This window comes from Miniopterus schreibersii, assembly GCF_964146895.1.
Source record: "Miniopterus schreibersii genome assembly, chromosome: 4".
Taxonomy (NCBI): Eukaryota; Metazoa; Chordata; class Mammalia; order Chiroptera; family Miniopteridae; genus Miniopterus; species Miniopterus schreibersii.
This window is the reverse complement of record NC_138105.1, coordinates 12,924,437-12,951,565: the sequence shown is the minus strand read 5'-3', so window position 1 is coordinate 12,951,565 and position 27,129 is coordinate 12,924,437. Positions and strand designations below refer to the sequence as shown.

General features: G+C 48.4%; 1 protein-coding gene across 4 annotated transcripts in view; it reads right to left on the bottom strand.

The window, feature by feature from the left end:
• The window catches only part of DPYSL3 (dihydropyrimidinase like 3), a 105,103-nt gene that overhangs the window by 37,309 nt on the left and 40,665 nt on the right, over nucleotides 1-27,129 (bottom strand). Inside the window, exon 1 of one of the 4 annotated variants that reach the window (XM_081137259.1) lies at nucleotides 22,619-22,816. The exons of 2 other annotated variants lie outside the window; for them this stretch is intronic. In XM_081137259.1, the coding sequence (XP_080993385.1) occupies nucleotides 22,619-22,657 (39 nt within the window). In that variant the 5' untranslated portion in view covers nucleotides 22,658-22,816. Of the gene's footprint in view, nucleotides 1-22,618; nucleotides 22,817-27,129 lie in introns of those variants that run through there. One more of the 4 variants, XM_081137258.1, reaches the window with a different exon arrangement.

Sequence of the window (27,129 nt, the reverse complement as noted above, 5' to 3'; positions counted from 1 at the left end):
ATTGAGATGCAGTCATTGGAAACCCTTCAAATGATAATTAAATAAACCTTCTCTGGCTCAATAGTCAGGAATCGAAACAGAGCTACCAAAACTTCAACTCACAGAACTCCAGGAGATGTTGGCCCTGGGATCCTCAGTTTATCCCTCTAACTTTTATTCAAGTGGTTAATAAAACTACTTTATTCATTTTAACTTTTCCCATGCATGTGGGATGGGATCCATGACAAAGGGCAGCCCAGGCAAACTGCTGCTAGACACAGAAGGGTCTGAAAAGCAAGACTTGGGCTTGGCATTGCAGAATGACTGCTGACCACGCCCAAGCCACATAAAACCAAACTCGCTTGTTACAGAACACGCTTGCCTGTGAATTCCTGGACCAGCTCTGCAGAGTAACACATGCTGGGGTCAAAAACCAGGACAATAAGTCTGACATCTGAGATTAGAAGGCATCCTAGATGATGTCAGAAAGAATGGGGGGGATGTGGCCCTTGTGAGTTTTCTGTTCCCGGCAGCTAAAGTTGTCAAGCATCACGAGCTGACAATGCCCAAGGAGGTAAAAGGGTCTAGTTTGGAGCCTAACAGCGCTTCTCATGCAGTGAGACATATAAAGGATGAGAGTATTGCTAGAGGACACCGGGATCATTTGGAGGGCATCTGGAATGCAAAACAAAGCTCTTCAGAGCCTGAAGCCATCAGCCGAGGACTCTCTCTGCCTCAGACCCTGCACAGTCGCCTGGGCTGAGTGTGGCCAGCTCCTGCAGCCCATAGGAGCGCCGGGCATAGCAGCCGGTGAGTGTGGGCCCAGCTGGGTCCTCCCACAAGTAAACATCTCTAAATATGAATTATATTTATTCCATTCATATTATTTACAGTACCCTAAAATTTTTTTAAAAAGCCTTAAGATGTTGAAAAGGGACAGTTATTCTCATTTTCCAAATGAGGAGATACACACAGGAAGGTGAGTGACTTTCTCTGAGTTCCAGTTGGAAGGAAATCCAGGTCTCCTACCTCATGGCATCATACCGATTTCCACTGGAAACCGCTGTACCAATTGTCCTTAAACCTGATGACAAGTGGCTCTTTCTGATGGGGCTCTCGTCTCTGCTCAGTACTGAATCTGACTGCTCAGAGCTGACGTTGCCCACTGGCACTGCGCGGGAGGCAACCTTAGGAATCCGTAACTTTGCGCCACTACCTATAGGGTCAGGGCAGCAAACCCGCCCCCGGCGGCCTCAATGTGTCAACGCGGCTCATAAAGGGACCCGATTTACAATCCGGGGTAGCACAGGTCCCTGAGGTCTGAGGAAGTCATGAAGTCCAATCGTTTTTCCTTCACTAGGGCATAATAATAACTGAGACAAACCAGTATAAAAAATTAGGGGTTTGTGAGAAAGAGGGAGAGGGGAGAGAGTAACAGGGAGAGGGGAGAGAGAAAAGAGGGGGGCAGAGAGCGAACACAAAGGAGGCCGGGGGGGGGGGGGGGGAGCGGCAGGCAGGAGGCAACAGAGTCTATGTTGTAACAAGGGCGCTGCTGAGAACGGCTGGGATTCAAACGGGAGCAGAGAGAGAAAGACTAGAACCCTGAACCCAAGCCTAGCGGAGATGAGACGCCGCTTCCCGTGTTTGCTTCCCTTCTCTTGTCTTCAACTTAAAGAGCTGGAACTATAGCCTGCGTCCCTGAGGTCATGAGAACACGCCTCCCAGGGAACCCAGGGAACCCAGAGCCCTCGGGGGTTCCCGTCAATAAAGTCAGCGTGAGAACAGTGCGGATGGCACCTCTGTCACCTCTGTTCTCCAGGCTGCAGACATCGCAGCAGCTCAGAGCAAGAACCAGAGTCCCGGGAAGACAGAGAGAGGACAAGGAGTGGGGAATGGGTCTCACAAAATCAAATATTCTGTCACCTGCGCTCACATCACAGAACACTGGTCTGAGCCTGTGGGGACTCAAGCGTCACTAGAATCCCAGGTGAAGGGCGTAATTAGACTTGACTCCCTAATAACACTTCTGTTCTCGAGAATGCAGCAGGACGGGTAGACTACATGGATGAAATCTTGTTTTTCTCCCCCGAGGCAGCATCAATTAAAGAAGAGAGAGAACAGGCTTTCTAAGACAGTCCAGTGGACTCTAGAAGGTATTCAGAACCAGGTGCAGAGGCCCCTGGGGGACCAGAGTTCTCCTCCCAGCTCTGCCGTGAAAGATGCACTTTGGACGAGACGCAGATGTGAGCTGAGATTCTAACACTAACACTAACGCTGTGTTCGGGGGAGTGACTTTACCTCTCTGGGTTTCAGTCGCATCATCTGTGAAATGGGGGCATTGATACCTCTCTTTGAGGGTGCTGGTTAGGATTACGGGGGATGCTATATGCAAAGGGCTGGACTCTGCTCGGCACGCTATGAACGCTTAGTGCACGTGAGCTACCACCATTACTGCTCCTTATCATTACAGCTGGCTCCTGTCCACTCCCCCCTCACATATGCTCAAGAAGAACTGAACTAAAGGTTTGCTAATCCCAATCTACAGACCTTGCCATGAAGGGAATTCCAGACACCAGTCGCTAGCCAACCCTCAGCAACTGCTCTCAGCTCCTGCCACCAGCAGCCAACGTTAGCCAAGACTGTTCCTTTTAACCCCTAGCCCCACCCCCACCACCAAGGGCAAGTTCCCATGGCCCCTGCAGGTCATTCTTCCTATGGAAATAAGCCTCGGAGAGGAGATAAGAGGAGATAACAATAGACTTGCTCTCTTCCAGCAGGAATGGAGACAGGGTGGAAAGGTCTAAACCCACCCCCAAACCCACACTCCCTGCCCAAGGCATAGATCTGTCTCTAGGACCCTCAATGACAAATGTGCCATTGAGACAGAGACAGAGAAAGTCCCAGAGAAAATACACATCTTCAGGGGCGATGCAGTTTCCTGACTCTTGAGTTTGGCAGGGTTGGCTCCTCCAAACTTCTGAACTGCTACAGACGAACCTCAAAAACATTCCTTTCTCTCACCATCCCAACACGCTACGACCATCAAAGTGTGCTGGATGGAGGTTAACCTGGGGAACCCCCGTCAAAACCCACTAAGCCGAATTCGGACCAAACGAGAAGCACCGTGTTCGCTGGCTCGCGCTGGGTTTGGCCCTGCAGCGCCGGACGGCGGTGGGAAGGGCAGCCAGCAGAGGAAGGAGTAGCCGAGGGATATCAACCAGAACGGGGGGCTGCTCCGTCTTCTCGACCAGAACATCAGAGTGAGCTGTATGCACCCTCCCCTTCCCTCCCCGCCTTCAGAAGGATGTGTTAACGGTTCTAAAGATGCAGTTATCAAAGGGCCAGCCGAGGTATGCGGCCTGCCCTCCGTCAGAGCGCGGTGGGGGGATGAACGGTGGGGGCTCCTTAATCCTAGCCCCCTGATAACAGTCTCTCCGTCTCCAGCAGGTTTCCAGACAGGGATAAGCACAAGTGGGTAACCAGGCCAGGGACGAGAGGATGGGGAGGGGGGACAACCCAGCCCTGCGCTGGAGGAGCCACAGAGCTGAGCCCTTCCAGTCTCAGGCGGGAAGTGGACTGGGCCTGCAGAGCCCAGACTTCAGTCACTTGTACGCTGTTTTCATGAGATTTGACATATCCTGGGACAAACTGTCCTGTTACTGACTTAGTATCATGCCTAAATAAATGTGTTATAAAAGGAAACACTCTCTACCTCCCATAAATTCTAAGCCAGTATCACTTACCAAAAATAGACAATAAACCTAGGAATAAAAACATTGCTAAGTTTTGGCTGCATTCTGCCGCCTTCAAAAGCATTCTAAAGGCTGAGCTCAGAGCTGCTACCTTGGTTAAAAAAGGAGGGTCACCGCCTGGCCAGAGTGACTCGGTTGGTTGAGAATTGTGCTGTGCACTGAAAGGTCGCCGGTTCGACATGGGTCTATCAGACGCAAAATCGGGACCCAAAGCAGAGCCATGGGGACCTACCAGGCCCCGCACAGCACAGCAGAGGGAGGAGGTTATGGGGATCATGAGGGACCACCGGGTCAAGGTTGAAGGGATGAGGGAAAGGCAGGGTGGGGAGGTCGAGTGTGGGAACAAACACGCCTTATCAGAAAACAGGATGCACCAGGTGTGGGTAAAGAAGAACTGTGGCATGTTTTCTGCTGAGCTTTTGGGAGGGAAAATAGAAAGGATGCTGCCTGGGGTGGACACCAGCCCTAGGAGCAGTTTGCAGGGCCACTCAGAATCTCCGGCAGCCGCCCAGGGAGTTTGGAAGCTGGAGCTACAGCTGCATCTCTGCCACATACTTATGTGTGTGATTTTAGGCAAGTGACCTCATCTGTCTCTGGGCCTCAGTTTCCTCTGCTGGGTGAAGGTGTAGTTCTCTAAAAAGGCCCGTTTATGTATTTATAAAGTACAGGTCACTATGCCAACCTCAAGGTGTAACACTGCCGGGTTGGGCACTTAGAAAAGGCTCCATAAATGGTAAGCATTATAACTATTACTACTACTATTACTATTACTACTACGCTCCCATCTTTATTTTACTGCTCTTATTATATAGATGCACAATTAAAGGCAAATCCAAATTGCAGTGCAAACAGAAGTTAGCTATTACTATTATAAACAAACTGCCTGAGAAACATATAGAATACAGACTGAAGAGAGGTCAGTGCTTCCAAGAACTAATTCACGGCTGTCTTTAATCTGGATTTATATGATAGTTTTGTTTTATTAATTTGCTGTTTTGCTTTGCATTGCCTCTTTTTAGGCCTCCAATCCACGTGTGACGGGTGCAAGCTCTCTGCACATACAGACTAGAAAACTGGGCTCCAGCTTCCTTCCAACAGGATCCTGTGTCCTTGAGTCCCAGAGCCTGTGCAAAAGCCAAGTGCCTGCGCCATCAGGCAGGAGGGCCTGAAATTTCAACCCAGGCCTTGATTCCAGGGATAACCGGGTTTAATAATTCATCCCCGAAACACACACTTGTGTGACTACTGGCTGTGAAGCTGGATGTTAGGTTTACGGAGAAGCAAAGATGAAACAGTAGGAAAAGTAAGCCATGGACACAGTAATGTGAAATAGAAAGAGAAAGGGTGAGACTATAGAAGCAGGGAAGCGATCAGTGGTTTGGGGAGGTGGGGAGAGAGGTGGGAGGGGTGACCAGGGGAACACATGGAGCACTGAGGATTTTCAGGGCAGTGAAATTATTCTCTAAGATACTTTAATGGTGGATGCATCACAATATGGATTTGTCAAAACTCATAGGACTGTACAACAAAAAGAGTGAACCTTAATATAAAACTATGGACTGTTGTTAATGTATCAATACTGGTTCATCGATTATACCAAACGCACCACACCAATGCAATATGCTAACGACAGAGGAAATGGGTGGGGCAGCGAGGAAGAGCATATGGGGGCTCTCTGTACCTTCTACTCAGTTTTGGTAAACCAAAAACTGCCTGAAAAAGCAAAGTCTATTGAGAGAGAGATCCTCTGTTGGCTAGATGTCAAAGAAGGGATGGGTCTTGGGAAAACAGCCCATCTGGACATGCAGGTATGGGCAAAGGCAATTCTAATTAGAGTGGGGGGACAATAATTCCTAACTAGCACTTATTGAAAACTTCCTATGTGCCGGAAAGTCTTAGAAGCCTATGGACATTTTGTTCAATTATCCCTCAACCAATGCTATAAATTCTGTTGTTATTACCCCCATTGGATTGATGAGGACATGGAAGGCCAGGGAGTTTGGCTCATGGTCCGACATCACCTAACCCGTCATTGGGAGACCATCTGTGCCAATGCAAGAAATGCAGTGTGGGGGGGGAGGGGGACTATGGAGCTGTGAGGGTCCCTCGTGCTTAGGATCCTGGAGTGGGGAAATCATGCAAGAGATGGCAGGCTAGGCTGGGGCGTTTGACCTTTATTCTGAATGCTGGGGAGCTCCGGAAGGATTTTGAAAGAATGGGTGAAATACAATCTCAGAGGAAAAAGAAAAATCAGGGTGACAGAATGGCCATGCTGGAGATTAAGGAAGAAACTAGCCAGAAAGTAGCAGCAAGCAGCAGAAAAAAAGACGAAGAAACCACCTTTATCACTTAGGGTGCCAAGAAACATACAGGATACTCAAACCGGGTTACAGAAGAGAGTTCAGTGACGGGATTATTTAGCAAAGTGGGCACAGAGTTTAGGGAAATTAAATGGATGTGCAGCACCCAGGGACCAGCAGCAGGGAATCATTACCATCCCAGGCCTGAAGGAGGCGAGAGCAGGGCCCGGCTATGGGCACTGAAGAGGGCAGCTATATGGAGAGGTCAGCGTGACAGGAGCTGTGTCCTTCAGGGGACACAGGCAGCCGCTCCACAGTGCCCCGGTGGCAGGGAGTCACGGAAAATACCCTGACTTGATGACCTGAATCCCACCCGGAGCCCAAGGGCAAAGGACCTCCTGATGCCAACCAGGCAGGTCCAGGGCATGGAGCGGGGCAGAGAAAGGTGCACAAGGTATCTGGAGAGGCAAGTAGGAAACATCCAGCCTAGACCCTGAGCATCCAGCCATGGGACATGATTTCACAAACTGCAATAAAGCCACACTATGACTTATCATGCAGCTATTCTTGTCAACAGGTTAAATAGGCATCTTGAACTGAAGATCTAGAACAAGGGCAAAATATGATTCTATTCTTACAAAAGCAAACAAAAAATACTCTAGGTAAGTATGTTTATGTTTTTGTGTGAGCAAAAGAAAGGTCTGGAAGGATGTCCACCGATTATTAACCCTGGGCATGGCAGGAAGAAGGGAAGCAGAGGGAGGAAGTATGTGTAACTTAATTTTTCCCCCCTTTCTCCTCTATTTATATATCATTTCACCAGTTGTACAATGCATATGACATTTTATTCTTTTTCAAACAGATTGAATAAAGAAAATTATAAAAAGGAAACAGAATAAGGCGATTGCTACGGCCCAGTGTGACAGCAAGACTATAGATCAGGGAATGCAAGGCATAGTGCAGAGAAAGCTGGGACCAGCCGAGCTACTGAAAGGGAATGGAAGGCGATACGTCAAAACAGACTACAGTTTCGAGCGAGGATGGCAGGGAGGACCCAATAGTAAAGACGGAGAACAGAAAGGAGAGTGACAATGTTGAGGGACATGACTTTCAGTAATAATTAGACCTGCTGGCCAACCAAACAGCCGTGCAGCAGACAGCTAGAAGGGGGGTCTGTGATTTGGAAGAATGGTCAGGTGCTCAAGGACGGACTGAGTTAATGTCACACTGAAAATGGCTACACCGACGGAAAGGCCACAGGGTAGCAGAAAGGCCCCAGGGATGGGAGTCAAGAGCCCTGATTCTGGTCATAACTCCACGACCCCGAGCAAGGCACTTAGCCCTTCTGGGCTGCTGGCCAGTGCCCGGTGCCCACTTCCCCCTCTTAGGAGCGTTTCTCCTCTTTGATCACTGCTGACTGACGGCTGGCTTTGACTGAGCCTTCAGAATGACGGGGAAGTCTAGTGAATTCCCACCGATTGCTTCTCAGGAACAAGAAACTCTTTCACTAAACCTGAAAGCCAGCCAAAATGCAATTCCCAGAGGAGCGCGGGCTCCGGGCTTGGAATGTGTGAGCGGTACCTTCAAATGACAGGCAATTACTCCCCATCTATTTGTGGTGGCCACGGGGAGTCTTCTCCAAGCCTGACCTTATACTTTGAAAATTGGCGGGGGCTGCCTGGGGATCGTGGTGAGAAGCACAGCAACCACTGGCTTATGCAACTTCCTAAAACTGTCCCATGGCGGATGCATCTGAGAGAACACACAGCTGCAATGTTGCAACTCACACCGCGGCCGTGGACAGAGCCCTTGGGAAGGCGGTGTGGGAGGAGGGCACTGTTTCAAAGGCCGAGATGGTCCCCAGTTTGCTCTGCTCTGGAGCCCAGACATCAGAGATGGGGTCTGTCTAGGAGACTGCACAGGTCTGACCAGGCCTCAGCCCTCTCTTTACTGCTAAGGAACTGCAGTGCCAGAGCAGCCTGGTGAAATGATGAAAACAGGGGGCTTTGGAACTTTGATCTGCTCCAAGGACTGGGGTGAGTCTTAAGCCTACATTCTGATGTATAGTAAGTGCTCAATAAATGCATATTTCTTTAAACTTGGACCCAAATGCTCTTTTGCTCAGGCCCGTGGTGCCGGCAAAATAGGCAGGTGTCACGGTCTCTCTACTGCCAGGAAGTGGGGAGCTACTGACCAGGTCAGAAAAGTGCACTTGGGCACAGCCCTGAAGGCCAACCCTCTCTGAGGCGCCTCCCATGCAAAGGGAAAAAGTAGGGATTGAAGCCCAACAGCCAAAGTCTGCCACCAGGAAGTGTGTCAGCACCCAGTTGATCAAGAAAGGGAAAAAAATAAGAAATAAAATCACAGCCTTTGTACCCAGTGATGGTGGTTTGACTTTTATTGAGGAAAATGATGATGTTCTGGTTGCTAAATTTGGTCACAAAGGTCCTGCTGTCGGTGACATTCCTGGAGCCTGCTTTTAGGTTGTCAAAGTAGCCAATGTCTCCCCTTTTGGCCTTAGGCAAAGGCAAGAAGGAAAAACCAAGCTCATAAGCTCTGGTGGCAAAAACACAGTAATAAGTTTTTATATGAAAAAAAAAAAAAAAACAAGTTGCACCCAAATCTCCTCAGGTCACTGCCTTTCACCTGGATGCCTACTCACTCTCTCCTCCATCCTAAAAAGGAGCTTGACTTTGTACTTTTTTTAGTTTATATGTATGTGCTTTAACTCCTTTCCTACGGAGCCCAGACACACTTCCTAAGATGGAGTGTGGGCTGCTAGCAGAGGGGATGGAGGACATCTCTGGTATTTCTGGCTCTTTCTTGACACAAGAAGCAGACAGTGGTGATGACTGATTCTCTTGGTCACAGCTGTCGATCTGCCTGGAAACCTGCACACCCAAAGCTCCACTTTCATTTGCTAGATAGGTGGTTATTTTATTCTTGGGCCCCAAACTTCTCCAAATTACACTGACAGAGAAAACTACAGATGCTCTGAGAATAAGGCCTTCAAGAGGTCATTTGAAGGAAATGAACCCTTGAAATAAATACAATTGAGGCTCCACTTAAAATGATCAGAACTCAAAAATGAGACTAGTGGGCAGTTAATCTGATAATGAAATGTTTCCTCACCTCCAGCAAAGATCTAAGACTGTACATTGCAGGCACCTCCTGGAATGTACTCAACACTGCTTTATTTGCAAATATCTCACTGAGGTTACAGGAACATATTCCCTGCACCCACAGGCCCGCAGCCTTCATCCCTCCCTGCAGAGCTACAAAGTGCACTCTTTCAAGGGTCACTATTTAACACTGCATGGTTCTAACACCGGCGGAATAATCTTCTTTTGGAATTAGCTCCAAAATGTGCGTTATTTTTGTTTCTCTGCTCAGTTCCCAAAAGTGCTATGACTACTGAAGTTTACAAAAGGCACTTGTCCTGTGCATAGCAAAGCAAGACGTGACACATATTAAATTGTGTCTAAAAAAGGGCAAACAAGTTCCAACCCTTGCAAGTTGCTTCGAGTCATCTCAGATACTGCAGTTTTCATCTGTGTTTTATCACTTCCGTCCGTTATCCCAAGTCTCTCCCTCTTTCATTCATCATTCCATTCATTCAAGGTTAGCCTGAGCTGGGCCTTGGTAGTCCAGCAGAGAACACAGACAAGGTCCCTCTCACCAGGGAGCAGACAGCCTCATAGCCTTCTGATAACACTGTTTCCTTGACACTTTTCCCCAAACCACGTAATCCAAAAAAACCACAGTAGTTTACAGTAAAGGAACAGTATCATTCATTCATTTACTTATCCATTCATTCCTTCATTTAACAAATGGAAATGCCTCCTGTTCACAGGACTCGGGATATAACAGTGAACAAAAGAAATTCCCTGCCATTGTGCTATCTGGTTGAAAGGGCAAACAACAAGTGAGCTAGGAAATGACTGTAATTTCAACAGTCCTAAGTGAAATTCAGAAAGAGGGTGAGGGGACGCTGGAGGCTTGGAACAGAGCCTGGCTCCGCTTCTGAGGAGGTTTTCTAAGGCATGTCTGAGAAGCTGTCGGCTGAACAGAGCTCTGAATGATCTGAGAAAGCGAGTCGAGTAACCAAATGCTCCTAGAAAACAGTGCTCCTCAGCCAGAGGGAGCAGCCGGTACAGGAGCTCTGAGCTGGAGATGGACATGGCAGGTCCAAGGGACAGTGAGAGGGGAGGACGGCTGGTGCCAAGTCACCGCGGGGCAGTGGCAGGACTGGAGTCGGAGAGATGGACTGGAGGCAGGGCCAGGCCACGTGGAACCTTGAGAGCCATTCCAAGTGCAAAAGATGTTTTAGCAGAGGTGTGATCGGACCTGATTAATATTTTTAAAGCATCTCATGGGGCGATTCAGTTAGGGGGTTCTTGCAGTCAGATGACAGAGGCTTGAGCTAGGGTGATGGTGGCAGTGATGAAAAATGGTGAGCAGTGGTTGAATTAATATTCTAGTGTAAAGGTAGAGGCAACGAAGTTGCACAGCTAGTCTAAGACTGACTTAACCGGGACTTAACCCCAGTATATGCTGAAAATGAAGCTCACAGAACTCATAACTTAATTGTGGTCTCCTTACTAATGAAGTCCAAGTGGGTTTAAACCTATACATTGAAGCACTGATAGACCACGCAACCCTGAACCAGGGAGGTCGCAGCTGTGGGAGAGCCATCTACATTCAATATTTAAAGCAGCTCATATTTCTCCTATCATAACAACTGGGTTTACCAGCACTCAAGTTAATTTGAATTTTTTTTTTTTGGTTAATTACATATTTCTTTAAAATGCTTCTCAAATATGTCACTGTAAAATTCTGGCATAGACGGTTTCCATACCTGCTCCTGTTACAGAGGCAGGGATCTGGTTTCCTGCTTTAGCAAATGGGACCCGGTGCGGGTAATAGATGCCCCTCTGATGGGTTAGATTTCTTTGGCGCCTGGGGTCTATCATGAAGAACGTTAATTCTTCTGCCTGGGAATCGAACCTGCAACCTTTTAGCGTAGGGGGTGATGCTCCAACCAGCCGAGCCACCCGGGCAGGGCTGAAGTTTGGAGTTTTTCAAAGTGTCTGTTCTTAACTTCCCCCTGTGTTAGTTTGCCAGGGCTGCCACAACAGAGTACCAAAGGCTGGGTACCTTAAACACAAAAGTGTATTTTCTCCCAATTCTGGAGGCTAAAAGACCAAGGTCAAGGCGTGTATGGGCAGAGTTGGCTTCTTCTAAGGCCTTTTTCCTTGGCTTATCAATGGCCCTCTTCCCTTTCTGTGTCTTCACGTGGTCTTGTTCTGTGTGTGTCTGCGGACTAATCTCTTCTCATAAGGACACCAGTCATATTGGATCAGGGCCCACCCTAATGACTTCATTTAACTTAACTACCTCTTTAAAAGCGCTATCTCCAAACACAGTCACATTCTGAGATACTAGGGATTGAGACTTCAACACATGAATTTTGAAGGGACAAATTCAGCCCCACAACGGCCCCTCACATTCCCCACCCTCAGAAAAAGTGTAAGGAAAGCACAGAATCAGATCAAGAGAAATGAATCCTAAGCCTTGGGGTTTTTTGGTGTGTTTTTTTTTTTTGGTTTGTTTTTTAATAAAACTATTTGACTGCATGACCTTTGGCAAATGACTTTCTCTCTTTGGCCCATATTTTCTTAATCATTAAAATGAGAGGGTTCAGAATAACGGATTCCTTATTTTTCTTCCTGCCCTTAACCGAGCAAAGCTAATCTTTCCCCCAAATTTCTCCGAGCAAAAAGGACCTGACATAGAGCAATCAATGAAGTACCTGAAAGAAAACAAAACAAAACAAAATGAAAACATATCTTCTTTGTGGAATAGGCCCAGGATGGAGTCTCCAGAAGCAGAGGGTTATATTCAATTGCTTTCAAACCTTCTCAGTTGTTTAAAGCTCTCGTTCTAAGGCCATAATTTAAACCAATTTAGTTGGATAAGCCAGAAACCCCACTCTGAATTTATCAATATCCCAAACAGAGTAATCTCATCAAGCTTTGGGGCACAGATTGGCTTTGAGGGAAAGGGTGTATGATTTCAAACAAAGGTCTCCTTGAAAGAATGAAGGGGGAGGAGAAAGTTTTAAAAACAAACACACACGCACAGAAAATGTCAAATTAAAACCAGCTCCCAAGCTTATAGGTTAAGCCATTGGGGGGGGGGGGAGGACTGGGCATGTTTTCTTTCCAGCTGCGCAGCCTCAGGTCCTAAGACACTGTGTACCTCTCCAAATGTCAACAGCCTCAACAAGACAGGGAGGCAGGCTTGGGTGGTGGTGAGAAAACAACTATGCTCATTCAAGCGGGAAAACAGCTTTCCTTGGAAAATGGCACAACTGCTGAAGCAACCGGAGCGATAACGAGAGGATAAGACTAAGATTAAGGACACCGGGATTCAAATCCATAGTCTCATCCCCATGAACTGAGCAACTTGGGGCAAGTGACTCCACCTCTCATCCTGGAGTAGCTTTGAATTTAACTTCAACTAAAAAACAGCATCTGAGAATGAATCCATTTCATTTTTGTTGTTAATACCAAGACCTTGGAAACCACCGCCAAAAAAAAAAAATCTAAACAAAATGGGATTAATTTAACCAGACCCACAAGTATGGGGATAGTATGTAGGTATTTACATGATGTTATGGAAGACTATTTAAACCATGGGAGGATGTCATATCATACTGTGTAAAGCAACATGAACAATATATGGTAGTTTTAATAAATGGCACATATAGTCGTAAGAAAAAACCCTGGATGGGTCTATTCCTAAAGTTTACAATGGCTATCCCTGATTAACTTCATGTTAGCTTATTTTTACTGTCCTTATTTATTTATTTATTTATTTATTTATTTTAAATGTATCTTTATTGATTTCAGAGAGAGGAAAGGAGAGGGAGAGAGAGAGAGATAGAAACATCAATGATGAGAGTCACTGACCGAGCCCGCAACCCGGGCATGTGCCCTGACAGGGAATCAAACTCCGATCGCCTGGATCCTAGGTGGACGCTCAACCGCTGAGCCACGCCCGGCCGGGCTACTGTCCTCATTTAGTTTGTTTTTTGGTATATAGTTCTATAATCATCATGCTTTTTTATAATTGAAAAAAGTTTTTTCTACTTGATTTTAAAATCTCAGTGCCCTACAGTAAACCAGATACTAGAAAACCCCCGAATTCATTCAGCCTCACTTGGGCCTCAGTTTCCTCATCTGTAAGGGAAGGCTGGATTAAAATCATCTCTAAGGAGGCTCTGACTCTGAATTTCACGGAGCCACGTTAGGTCAAAACCTCAGTGGACTCTTGCTTAGGATTTATCAAGAAGCTGGGCAGTGCAGCGTGGGGTGTGGGATGAGACGGTGGGATTCAAATCCATGTTAAGAAGAATCCCTCGTTGGTATTTCTGCTGATTCAGTGCACAATAGCCTCCAGTGCTGAGTGGTGGGCACATCCCAGGCAAGTTGACTGGGTAAGTACAACAGGGTGGAGTTGCCAGGAAGCAAGGCTGTTCCTAATGGGAAGGCTGGAGAGCTTCCAGAACCAGGCAGTGCTCCGGAGTCCAACCCCGCACAGAGGATGGCACCACCTGCCTGTTCTTTGTGATCCTATAACCAGAACTACTGACTTATGCCTCGGGAAGTAGGTACAGAGAAGGATTGAACCCTGGACTTTACGTGAACTCCAATCTGAACCTACATCTCATGACCCCGGAGGGGGGAGAAGATAAGAGAAAGTAGAATTGAAGGTAGCACCATAGAGTGGAGTTGAGAGTGTGGGCTCTGAGTCCACTTGAATTTTGGTCCCACCAGTTCAGGCTTGTGCGATCTTAGGCAAACTTCCTGGCGTCGCTAAGTTTTCTCATCAATACAATGAGAAGCTTAGTTGGGAATCCATCTACCTAACCGAGTTGTCTGGAGGACTACATGAGATAATGGGTAGAAAGCACTTAATACAGGATACAGTAAATGTTAATTCTTGTTGTTATTAAACTAATTTCCCTGTATGTTCTAGATTAGACGTTCCTGTGAGAAGCATCGCATTGCTAGGCCCAGATTTAATGGTCGATAAGTATTTATTCAATCAAAAAATAGCAAAGTGCTGACATTATACCTGATTATATGATATGTGACACATTCTAATGCATAGAGTACTTCACATGCTTTCTGATCTAAGGTTTTAGGTTCCATGAACATACCTGAAGTTTTCATTTTGCCTTCCCTTATAGCTGCTCCTCTTAAAAGGATCGAGTCATTACTGGTAAACATTGATTGTTGAGACCATAAACTGTACGGTTTGCAAACAGAGATGAGCTTGGTAAAATGTATTTCACTGTCCCCACCCCTCAAACCAAAGAATGGATTTTAGAATAAAAGCCAGTAACAGGAAAAGCTCCAAATCGAAGTCCAGAGAAAGTTGACAGATGCAGTAGGGTGAGGGACTGAAAGTCGTTAGGATGCACACAAGCACACAAGCATTCCATTGAAATGTCCAACCCTAACGGGGAAACAAAGAACTACGGGCTGTTCCTCGGCTGAGCTTTCCCGAACGGCGGAGCTGGCTGTGTACACGCGGCCCGGCCGGTCTAATTGCGGCTGATCACTAATGACCTGCGCTTTCTGTGCACAAGCAGGAGGCCTCAGTTAAGATCTATGTCAGATCCCGGTTCGAAAAGTCACGGTGACAATTTTCTCCATCTGAAGGAAGACAGAAAGGTCCCTATTAATTCTTTTAAATCATTTGCTGTAAGAGAAATGACAAATGATGGTCCTGCTTGCAAGTGAGGAGTGCCCAGGTAGGCCCCAAAAACAGTCAGAATGAGACCCAGTGCAGAATTTGGAAGAAAGAGAGGAATGGACCGAGGCCAGAAGAAAGCAGCACAGTGATGGATGGCCTCCCTGGCACATCTGCCCATCAGGTCCCGGGTCACAGTGAGCTCTGCTTTTTCTGCTACAAGGCTGCCATGCTTCTCTTGGCCCAGTGATCTTACACCAGTTTCACAGAGGCGGGTCTTACCTCTTAAGAGTTAATATTCTAGAAGGCTGTCGGCAAAAGGGAGGATGGTGTACAAGCACAAATGCATGCACGTTCTAACCATCTTCTCCCTTGAAATTATTCCTGCAAAGTAAGTGCTAAGTGCATCCATGCACTCAACAAAGATTTACAGGGCGCTAGATATGTGCAAGCCAAAGACTAAATACTGGAGAGTCAGTGGGAACAAAACAAAAAGTATCCCTACCCCATAGAGCATCTGCGGCATTGCTTGGCCTTTGGGGCGGGTTATTTCTATTGGATGTCATCCATCACATTGAAAATACTGGCAAGGGCGGCTGACTAGAGCTTGGTGAGTTGAGGGTACATAGGCAGGGAGTTGTTTTCTGTCGGTTCGCTTGTTTGTTTGACCATCTAGATTTGGGGCAATTGTGGCCTTTGTGCCCTTACCAGTGGTGGCGTTATCTAAAAGAGAGACTGTATGTGCGAGCAAATGGATCATGGTATCACTTCAATAGCACTCATTTGAATTAATTCTAATGCTCTGCTAAGGAAGGGACCCATCAATCATCATTATTGCATTTCTCTCCTGCACACAGCCTACTAACCAAGTCCTCTGTCTGAGAAAAGGGCTGGGGTTTTAAGGGTAAAAAGCAACCAAAGACCCTTACATCCAACACAGATGTTGGCTGGTCCCGCTGAGTCGAGGCCAACAACTGTTGCTCTCCTCCAGTCTCTCACTGCTTTCCCTTCCCCCAGGGGGAGGGCTTGCAGCTCCTCTCTGTGAATGTGGAACTCGGTGAGGAGGAGCTGACCATGATCTCAGGAAAAAACCGAAGACACAATGAAGGCTCACAGGGTCATCTGCACTGGCAGGGACTTTAGGGAACATCTAGTTCAGTGCCCTCACTTGACTGATGCAGAATCTGAGAAAGATAATAAGGGTTTGCCCAAGTCACACGCAAACGAGAGGCAAGGGCAGGCCCAAACCACAGTGCACCGCTCTCCTTCCAGGGTTCTCTTCCTCCCCCTGCATCCTGAAACGAGAGGGCTCCTTTGCTCCAGGAGTCAGAGGAGCTCTTCTCTTAAAAGACAATATTCTCATCGTATCCTTCAAATCTCACTGTCCAGTGCTTCCATAGGAGAAAAACAGAGAGAGGCTGATTAAGCCATAAGAAATGTGTCTTTGATTTCCAGATGTCCCAGTTAGGTTCCTGGGCCACTCAAGAGTGGAGCTCCCCCATCTGGCTTAGAGTGCCGGGTCTCTCTGCCTGGCCGAATGGGAACACGGAGCCTGGCTCCTTCTGGGTCCGGGAAGAAGACAGGGACACAGAGGGAAAAGGGGCCTTGGGCCCAGATATGCACTCAGGCAAGGCAGCAAAACAGCATCTGCTCTTCCATTCTTTTTTTCCACTCACGCATGCTCCTGGGCAAAGGCCAGAGCTCACTCAGACAGCTGGCAGAGCAGCACATGAACCCCTATCAGAAGGGGTGCACTCAGTTGTTGCTCCAATGGCGATGTGATAGCTTTGGCCAGGCCATCCCCACTCCTCTATCCTGAAACGCTGACCCACATTCGTGAGTTAACAGGTGTGGTCAGTGGGAGGCGATGGGAGGCGGGGATAGTCACCTGTGGGTATGGAGTTACTACTCTCCTGTTGGTGAAACTAACTCTGGAGGGATCGATCCCAAGATCTTGCTTTTCAGCTGTGTGAATTCCGTCAAGTTACTTAATCTCTCTCTGAGCCGCTATCCAGACCACCAAGTAATGGTTAATAATTGTAGCTACAGGAGTTGTTGGGAATTAAATGAGATAATCCATGCAGTATGTGCTAAGTCATGAATAGATAGTAGCTGCTAATAATCACTTCTAGGCTTAGTGCCATCTTTCTAACCACTGAGTTCCCTACACCCTAGACTAGGGCCAAAGAAGAGGCCAAGTGGAGGGGCTCACCCTGTTCCACCACACTACTTTTGGTCTCTTCCACATACTGAAATAGACACATATTGAGTTTGATGAGAGAGGGATTTCGCAGCAGAGGAGTCTGAAAACAGGAGCCTGTTTAGGTGGTCCAGGATCTTCCTCACCTGTTTCCCGCAGGCCTACAGAAAATGGGAGAAAAGGTAGCATGGAGCATTGACTTGAGGAGGGAGTAAAGGGAGTAACCAGGGAGCCCTGAGGTTATGACATATTCAGATCTCCAGCCCCCTTATGATTAGCAGCACTGATTTAATCAAAGACATGTGCATTTACATCCCAGAGACAGCCCCACAACTGTAAATATTTTGTAATTTTTCAAATGTCATAAATGGTTCTATGAAATATGTCAATACATAAAGAACAGAGGGGGCCTATTACGATATGAAGAGATTTACTGGTTCTTTTTCAAATTCAATTTTATTTTATTTTTTCCAACTGAGGAGAAAGGGCAGAGAAAAAGCCACTGGACAGGAACTTGTGAAGAAACTGCTAGAAAAGAGATTTGTAACCTGTGTCCCTCCAGGCTAGAGGCTGATTAGGACTGAAAACGATATCGTTGCACTAAGAAAAGTGTCCTTTATTTGGGCTGAGAGTCTCTATCCTGAAGTCCAGAGGCCGTCTAATGGCCTCTATCAGACTGTCACCAATAAATGACCAGCATGAGCCTGAGGAGCACTGTAACATAACTAAAGCAGGAAAAAATAACGGTTTTTATATAGCACTGTGCTAATTTTTATTTGTTTTTGAAAAGTTGTATTTTTAAAAAATTTCCTGAGTAGCCTGTTTCTGCTCCAGACCTTTGTCAAGTCTTCTTTTATGAATTTCCATGGTCCAAAGTGGTAGAGATTTCATAAATCCGTGTTTACTCCCTTGACTGCATCTGGGGTTCACAGACCACGGCCACCACAGCCCAACGATAAGCAGGGCGGAGTTTTATTTATAAACTGCCAGCTCTACCACAGAGACTTGAATTCCCCCAGGAAACCTATTTCTCTAGGATGCCCCCAAGGGCCCAGCTGGCTCCATCAGCTACTAATAGCTCTCCATTCACCTGAGGCGTTTCGCTTCTATTTGAGAAAGAGGAATTACCCGGCTGAGCCTCATACCCGCTCAGATACCTGCTCAAAATATAAGGTAACAAATGAGCACCCCAGGCAGGGCCTTGCCTGAGGTTTCCATGATCAGACCTAAGATGCTTTCCATTCCTATTTCCTCTGTCTTTTACGCTGGAATTGAGCTTCCAAGATGCCTTCCATGGATAAAGCTGGCTTCGGGTGACTTCTCTTTCATGTGTCTCCCAAACTCTCGCCCTGCATCTCCTTATATCTGCTCCCAATCCAAAGTGGGAGCAAGAGGAAGGCTCACATCCAGGGATGGGACTGCACTTCCCCCTGCTCCACTGTTGCAGAGATCTGGGCGTTCCCCAAGTTCCTAAGCCCCGTTCACTTCCCCTCCAAAAAAAAAAAAAATCCCACAACACTCCCAGTCCCACCCAGCGCTCTGACTGGGTGCCCTAGACGGAACCCTCCAGGTCCTGTTCCGGACTGAGGGTGTCTTCAGGCAATTCCCAAACGTCACACACGGATCACCCAACCTCCAAGGCAGAGGAAATGCAGTATCTGCCAGGTAGCATTTACAGAAATCCAATTAGTATTTGCAAAAGGCCAGTTCTCTACGCTTGGCCTCCTAGAGGGAATTCAGCCCTTTGTCCACACCTTTCAAAACCTCCAAGGCACGTGCCTCTGGGAGGCGGTGGCTGTGCCAGGGTGGCTGAGGCTGTGAAGTCAGACGAGACCTGGATTTCATTTCCAGCTTTGCCCCCAATTCTCTGTGTTACGCTGGATAACTGACTCCGCCTATCTGTCCATGTTTCAATTTCCTTCACTGTGAAGTGGGTTTTTGCAGAGACTCTGTTCAGATATATAAAGCACTGGAAGCTAAGCGTCAGCTCCCTGCCCACTCCTGTGGTCAGCTTCAAGTTGTAGCTTATATCAGAGGACAATGACTGTAATTAGCCAAACTTTCCACCTGTGGCGTTGTGATAGTAGCCACCATCCCTAAAATTGGCATTTGTATTTATTTAACATAAAAAGTAAGAGGGGCCATGCTACAGAACCGGTTGACAATGGCAGGAAAATGTGCTTCACAGGTCCTACCAGGAGTAGAGACTGTAGTAAACCATCTGCCCCACCAACCCCAAGCGACAGTGATGGCAGAAGCAGGGACATGTACTTTGATTTCAGCCAAGTGTTAGGTTTGCATCCTGCCTCTAACATTGTAGCTCTGACCTGGGCCAAATGCATTTGATTTTCAGGCTTTTTTTTTTTAAATCTATAAAATCGGGGCAACTATAGTACCTCTCAGTATTGAATCAAGGGTGAAATGAGAGAAAGCATGTAATAAACACTCAATGGGTGTGAGCTATTCTCATTAGGGACACTTTCTAATCCATTTATTGGCTTACCAGATCATCATTAGGTGTCCAAGTATTAGGCACTGTGCCAGTGAGTGGAGATAGAGGTCCCTGCTCCAAAATGCCAATCTCTGACCTCTAGAAGCAAGGAATACTGTTGAGGTGACTGTTCAGGTCATGCACGTAAGATGACTTAGGTGGCACAGTGGCATCTAGGCCTGAGGTACTCACAGGGAAAGCCCCAGCCAGTTCTACCAGCCACAGAGAAACCCCCACCCCCTCCAGGAAATCAACAAGCGCAGGGTATGGGGAAGGCTGAATCTCAGGAGGGCAGCACAAATAGGAGGAAGGAAAGGCAACAAACCAACAAAGCCTTACTGGGGCCCCCCAAATTGTGCAGAGGGTGGTGCCTAGGAAGATAAAAGGTGCAGGGCCAAGAAAGGCTGCCCCCATCCATCCTCAGATTAAAGTGACATTTTAGCTACTGGGTGGGGCAGCCTTTGCAAGAAGGACTACGGAGAGGATAATAAACTTAATTCCAATTCTACGATCTTACCATTAAAAATGTACTAGAATTGATAGTAGGGGATATATGTTGTATTTAAATCTTTAATCATATTTTCTGTACATCTATATCTGTGTCCATATTTTGTTATCTATGGAGATAAATATCTCAACCCTTGTGGTACATAGATAACCATGATCATCTCTGGACATGCAAAAGTACAAAAGTATTTTATTATGAAATTGAATCCTTGTTCACAGAAATACAAACACGAGGCATAAAAAAAATCTACAGATTTCTTGTTCCCAAAGATCAGCAGCATCCTGCCCTACCCCTCTCCTCCCCCTCCCCCTGCCCCTTTCAACAATGAATTATCAGGCAGCCTGGGCTGAAGAAATTCACCACCACTGTACATTCCTGTCACAGCTGCTGGAGACACAGCTCCAGCTTCGAGCAGAGGCTGCTCTGCAGCACCACGCCCCGCACGCAGAGAGAAAGGATGGGAGCCACGCTGAAAATGAAGGATGCACCCCGGGGAAGAGCATCCAAACAGGAACAAAGGGAACCCCTTGCAAACCTGGCCCTGGGACTAGGACACAGCCACACACGCGGTGGCTTCTAAGGCAAGTGAGTTATCAGGGCTAAATTTCTGTCTCTTTCCTTAAAGGTGGCTTTAAGTGATGCCTGGAAGAATGGGCGTGGCCCTCAGTGCCATACCACAGGCTAAATTCACAAGAACCATTGCATTCTTCAGACTAGGAAAAAAATAATCTGTTCTCTGTTTATCCCAGACAGGAGAATGGCAAATGCATCCTGGATGCAAAGCAAGTGGCATGTGGGCAGCGGACCCCGCATGTAACAGCACCAGAGCCAGGCTTCATCTCTCCTGAGTTAGGGAAATTAAGTACAAAAAGTGAGCTTTTGTCCCAATCAGCCGTTTTTTCTTGCGATACCTTCCACAACTCTTTGCAAAAACAAATGGCACTGAGAAAATTCCGTGCATTGTAAAAGACCCACAATATTTCTTCAATAATGTGAAGCCAGTCATATCAGTGAGAAAATGCTGCACATTGTCAAAGACCCACAATATTTCTTCAATAATGTGAAGCTAATGAATGGTAGAAGAGGATCTGCTTAAACCCATCCCCTCTACCAGGCAAAAGGATCCCTACCCATCCCAACGCTCTCCCCAGGGGAGTGTTTCTTTCCGGGGGGCCAGGTAAACAGCAGGCAGGGGTGGGGCACACTTGTGTGGTATGAAGCTCAGGTGCACGAAAAAGATAGGATGCTGCAAAAGCAATGAAACACTTAAAGTGCACGAGTGGCAAAACCAGCTGCCTGCTGCCTACAGAGGGGAAGGTCCTGCCTGGCCATCGTCAACGCACAGGGTGTTCCAAGCACAACCCAAGGCGTGCAAACAGGCTCATGCCCACAGCAAAACCTAATGAATTGGGGCGAATGAACTCCAGCAGCAGGTACGGCTCTGCCCTGGGGCAGCTGCAGAGCCTCCCCAGGGGCCAGCTGATCACTTCCTTTGTTCGCCTGCAAAGATGGAGTAGCCACCCATTCCCTTACTACACCCCGCACACCTCGTTCACCACAGACAAAGCCCAGCTGCACTGCTTCGTGGGAAACTACCCAATGTCCGTGGTGTGGGTTTTTTTTGTTGTTGTTGTTGTTACGCTTTTTTAAAAAAAAAATGCTCATCCCAGCCTGTAGAATGTCCCTTCTATTTGGGGGTGTCGTTGCAGGATATCCCCAGGAACCCCAGCCCAGGGCGCGAGAGCATCCCGCCCCACGCTGTGCAAAGGCGGCCCCGGCACCCGCCCCCGGCGCGGCCCCTCCACCCGCCCGGGCGCTCGCCCCGCGCCCCCGACGCCGCGGGCCCGGGTGGCTCGGCTCGCACACAATGGCAGCTGGACGCGGCGCGCACGGCGGGCGCCGGCGACCGCAAACTAGGGTCTGCTCGGAAAACTCAGCCCTTTCCTGGAACGAGGAGGAGAAATGGCATTGCCGAACGCAAACTGCATCGAGGGCAAAAAACCCACACAACAGTTGTCATCCCCGCTGCAGCCACGCTAGCTGCCCAGTCCCGAGTGTGACGCACTGGAATAGGAATCGGGCGAACGCGGGCGAGGAGGGGACAGGGAGGGGACCCAGGTCCAGGCGCCCGCGCGGCGCGCACGGCCACGGGGCTGGAGCTGGGGCTGGGGCTGGGGCTGGGAGAGGGGCGCGGCCGGGCTCCCACCCGGGACCCCCGGGGAAGGTGTCATCTCTGCACCGCCCGCCCCGCCAAAAGCAACCTTAGACAAAAAAAAAAAAAAAAAAAAAAGCTCCCCCGGCCTGGGGCGGCACGCACCGACACCCCAGGAGGAGCGTCCTTCGGCACCACCGGGCGGGTGGGAAAGGAGGCTACCAGATCCTCATTTCTCCGCGCCAGTGTTTGGGTTTCCTCTTTGTTTTGTTTTCCCCCAAACCCCAGGGTCGCTCCGTCTGGGTGGCGCCCTCCGCGCCGGCTGGACTGACCGCCGCTCTCCACCCCCCAGCCCCGGGTCCCCGTCCCTCCCGGGGGACCCGACCGGGGACCCGAGCCGCCCCGCCCGCGGCGCAGCGGGACCCGCGAGGGAGGGAGGGGGAGCGCGGGGAGGCGGCGGCGGCCGGACTCACCGTGATCCGCGGGATGTTCTTCTTGCCCTGGTAGGACATGGTGGCGGCGGCGTCCCTCCCTGCGCCCTCGGCTCCGCGCGCCCGCGCCGTCCTCCGCGCGCGGCGCCCGCGATCAGGTGGAGCGAATGGAGCGCTGGCCACGGCCGCCGCCTCCCCTCGCCTCCGCCCCCCTCCCGGGCTCCCGCGCGGCTGCCAGAGACAAAAGTAAATCTCCCTGGTCCCCCTTTCACCCCAACCCCCCCGCCACACACACCCTCCTCCACTCGCGTTCACGCCCGGGCGTTGTGTTTTTTTTTCTTTTGCGGTGCCAGCTGGGACCCCGTAAGACGAGAGTGGCTGGCGGATCCGCGACTCCTCCCTCTCCTCGTATCCCTATTGATTCTCCTCGGTGCGGCCGCCTCACCCACTTCTTCTTTTCCTTCCCTTTTTTTTTTTTTTTTTGGTGACTTGCGAGTGCGGCGGAGCCAAGTCCTCTCCACGGCCACCAGGGGGCGCGAGGGACTTTTCCGGGCGGGGACGCTGCGGTCCGGGTGCGGGAAGGGCAGCGCCGCGGTCGCCCTCCCGGCCTCGGGGGCCGAGCTCCCCAAAGCGCCCACGCCCCGCCCCCAGCCCCTGTTCCGAGTCCTCCCGGTCACCACCCGCATTTCAGAAAGGGGACGGCCCTCGCGGAACCCGCCCTCCTCCGCCATCCCTCTGGAGGGCTGGATGGCGCGGCCGCTGCCTTTGTTCCAGCCCCGAGCTGGGCGCCTCCTCTGCCCGGCGCCGGGTGTGTCCACAGCCCGCGCAACCCCCTAAAAAGCCGGGAGCTGGGCCCCCTCGGGGCAGCCTGTCCCGCCCGCTGTGATCCTGAGAGCTACCCCGAGGGGCACCGTGTCCGCTAACATCAGTTGTTGGGAGGGTTTAAAAAAAAAACAATGAAAATAATATGTTTTAGGAAGTTCACTGCCAGGTTCTCGGAGTCCGAGAGCACCGACGCTGCTCCGTGCGCAAAAGGCGCACCCCCCCTGGAGGGGGTGGCGCGCTACAGCCCTCCCCGGCAGGGGGCCTTTCCAGGGCCTCTCCAGGGATTCCGGTCAGCCCTGGGCGCAGCTCAGCATCTCTAGTTTCAGGGCTGATAGACAAGAGTCCCTACCTTATTAGAAGCAAAAACGTGCCCTTTCAGGGCTGGGATAGATTGTTCTTTAGCCACCTGCTCAGATCAAACCGCCAAGGGAGGCAAATTTGGAGGGGCGACTGTGGTGCTTGGCTAGGGAGCTTCCAGCTCCCCTGGAAAATAGTATCAATCCTATCATTTATTTTTTGTAACATTTTTTTTATTAATTTCAGATAGAGGAAGGGAGAGGGAGAGATAGGAACATCAGTCATGAGAAAGAATCATCAGTTGGCTGCCTCCTGCACGCCCCCCACTGGAGATCCAGCCAGCACCCCAGGCATGTGCCCGGAGGAGGAATGGAAACTGACCTCAGGGTCAATAGGTCGAAGCTCAAGCACTGAGCCACACCCTCTGGGCTCAATCATATCATTTAAATAACAACTACGGCTTGCTATGCAAAAATTAGAAACCCCTCTCAAGACAAGTCTCCTACCGTCCCCCCACTCCTCCACTGTGGACCCTAATGCCCTACTAAACAAAGCCTTTGGATCTCGCTAAGCATGACTGGGTCTGCGTGAGGGATCTTGAATTCACCACATCTTTTCATTAAGTTGAAGGCTTCCTTTGCAATGCAGACGCTATGCAAAGCATGCACAGAAAGGGAGTACAGAGTATTTCAGCTGGGGCTTTCCAGAGACCTGAAATGAACCAGCCTGGTCACATAATCAAGGGGGAGACTAAGGCCCCCCTGAAACACTCTCTTCTCCAGTTAATCCAAGTTTCCGGTCTATTCATGCGTAACTGGACTGAATGCAGTCTTCACAGGCAAAGTCCACAGCACTCTCCACTCCATTTCTGTGATACTCTGGCAGGGACGGTGAATGCCAGGCAAAGGTCACCTCCCTGAACTCTTTTGCAAAGTACGGAGGAGGCAGGAGGAGACTGAAGCCAAAGGCACGCCCTGAACATTTTGCTTTGTTCTTAAAGCTTAAGTGCTGAGACCACTAGCCAAGAGTTGTGAAATTACAAAGCATTCTGGGGACTGGCATGCAAATAAGCAGGATTATATTTAGAAGAGAGCAAAAGAGAATTCAACTACATACTATGAAACCCTGCAGGGGTCTCTCTGAATCTTTCCCACAGACTTTACTGCCCCCAACTTGTTTGAAGGGATCTTGCAAGTTCTTCTTTTAAAAAACAAAAATATACGGGAGGGGCATTTACAATCCTAAAGAAATACTACAAACTTTTTTTTTTTTCACTTTTAATTTCCTGGGTTTCTTTGCCTGTCTTGCATCCTAATTATGTCCTCTGTCATGGTCATTATGATCCAGAACACTCTCTACTAAAGAGATTGATACCATATTTTTGGTCACTTGATTTTGTGTGCGTCTGTGTGTTGTTTCAAATTACAAAACTTGGTTAAACTCTTCGAGGTCAGGTTTGCCCGCAAGAGGCCAGGCACAATAGGACCTGTGATGTGTTTCTCCGGATCCGACTGCTGTGACAAGCCATGCACAGGAATGCGTAATAACCGGCTAATCGATTCAAGCTGTTGCCATCATCAGAAATGTAAAACGAACACCATTTCCCCCCCTCTTTCATCCCCTTCAATCATCTCTCTCTTTTTTAAAAGCAAAATCAAGTGCCTGAGATGAGTTTGCAGGAAAAAGCCTCCCTCGGTTCTGCCTTTCTTATTCAAGAAGTAAGAAGAAAGGCAGCCATCAACACAGGATGCCTCTGTGTCTGGCCAAGAGGCTGAGGAGTGGGAGCAGCGTGGATGTTTTCCACAGTAGAATGACTCTGAATGGTTTTCCTTGGATACACAGCAGTACTTGGCTTTAGGTATCTCAGGAAACTATGAGAGATGGAGGGAGACACAGAGAGACTTAATTTATGGTCCCAAAGAAACTTAATTTTGGCCACCATACCCATCACACCCATAGACTTCCACACTTCAATCAAGGCTAAATTATTCTAGTTGCTCAGGCCAATCCAACCCAATCCAAAGTGCATGGCCTCTCCCATCTGTCAAGAAATGCTGTTGGTTCTGTCTTCCGAATGCATCCAGAATATAACCTCTTCTCTGCGTCTACAACGCTGCTGTGTGTGTCTAGGGACTCCTGCAGTAACCTCCTAGCTGGGCTCTCTTCTTCACCTTCTCATTCATTCGTTCATTCTCACAATTTCACCAATATTTGCCTTGTGCTTACCATATGCTATTATTTTTCTAGGTACTAGTGTTCCAGAGGTGAGTAATAACAATAGTGCCCCAGATCTCCTGGAGTTGACTTCATACCCTTATCAACAGAGGGCCCCTTGTTAGCCCGCTTCCGTGTTTTATTTATGTTTGTGGCACCTTTCCCCACATGGCATATTTATTATTGAGTATGATCCTCTTTCCCATCACTAGAGTGTAAGCTCCTTGAAGGCAGGGAATGTGTCTATTTTATCCACTGCTGTGTCCTGAGTGTATGAAATAGGGCTTTGCCCTTAGAAATCTCTCAATAATTAGGTGAGTGAATGCAAGAATGGTTTAAATTCTGTCTGAAGAAAGAAGAGTAGCTCGATGGAGTAAGAACTTTCCTGTAATTAAAGGGCATGTGGTTAGAATGTAGATTTAAGAACACTTATGCGCCTCTTAGACTTCGTAGAGTCTCCTGATTCTAGATTTCAGTGCAGGTAAATTCAAGATGGTGAGGAATTACTTTGCTGATACAGTCACCAAATTCCAAGGCAACGCATGGGCCAAAGAATGGCTCAGTAGGATATGTTTGGTACTTGAGCCCTGACTATAAAGCTACAGCTTTGAAAGGAACTGCAATCGAAGAGTATGGGAAAATCGAAAGCCTTGTGGTAATTTAAAGAACTTCTAAAAAAAAAAAATTGATGAGTTCAGAGGGAAAACTATGGACTTGAACCCAGAATAGTATACTGTTTAAGGATCTGGACTGAGGAGTAGAGGGACCTTGGTCCATATGGCAATTCGTACATTTCCTATTTCTACGACCTTCAGCAGATTTCCTCAACTTTCTGAGCCTTGGTTTCATCATCTCTAAAATGAGCATCTCATTACCTACCTTTGCAGTTTTTGTGATGATTTATTAATTCATTCAACTAATATTCATTGAGTACCTACTATGGGTACCTAGGTATTAGGGATACAAATATTTGAATGCAACAGACAAAATCCCTGCCCTCTTGAAGCTTCCATTCTAGGGAAGGGACAAATGAAGAGTGAAAAATTAAAATACACAATCTTTAAAATGATGGAAAGTGCACTGGGGATAAAGAAAGCAGAGATGGCAAGGTGAAGGTCATTCCAGGGTCTTGAGGATGGGCTGGAATTTTACATACAGGGGTCACAGAAGGCAAGGCCAGATGATGGTAGCTCAGGCCAAATGGTAACAGTGGAAGC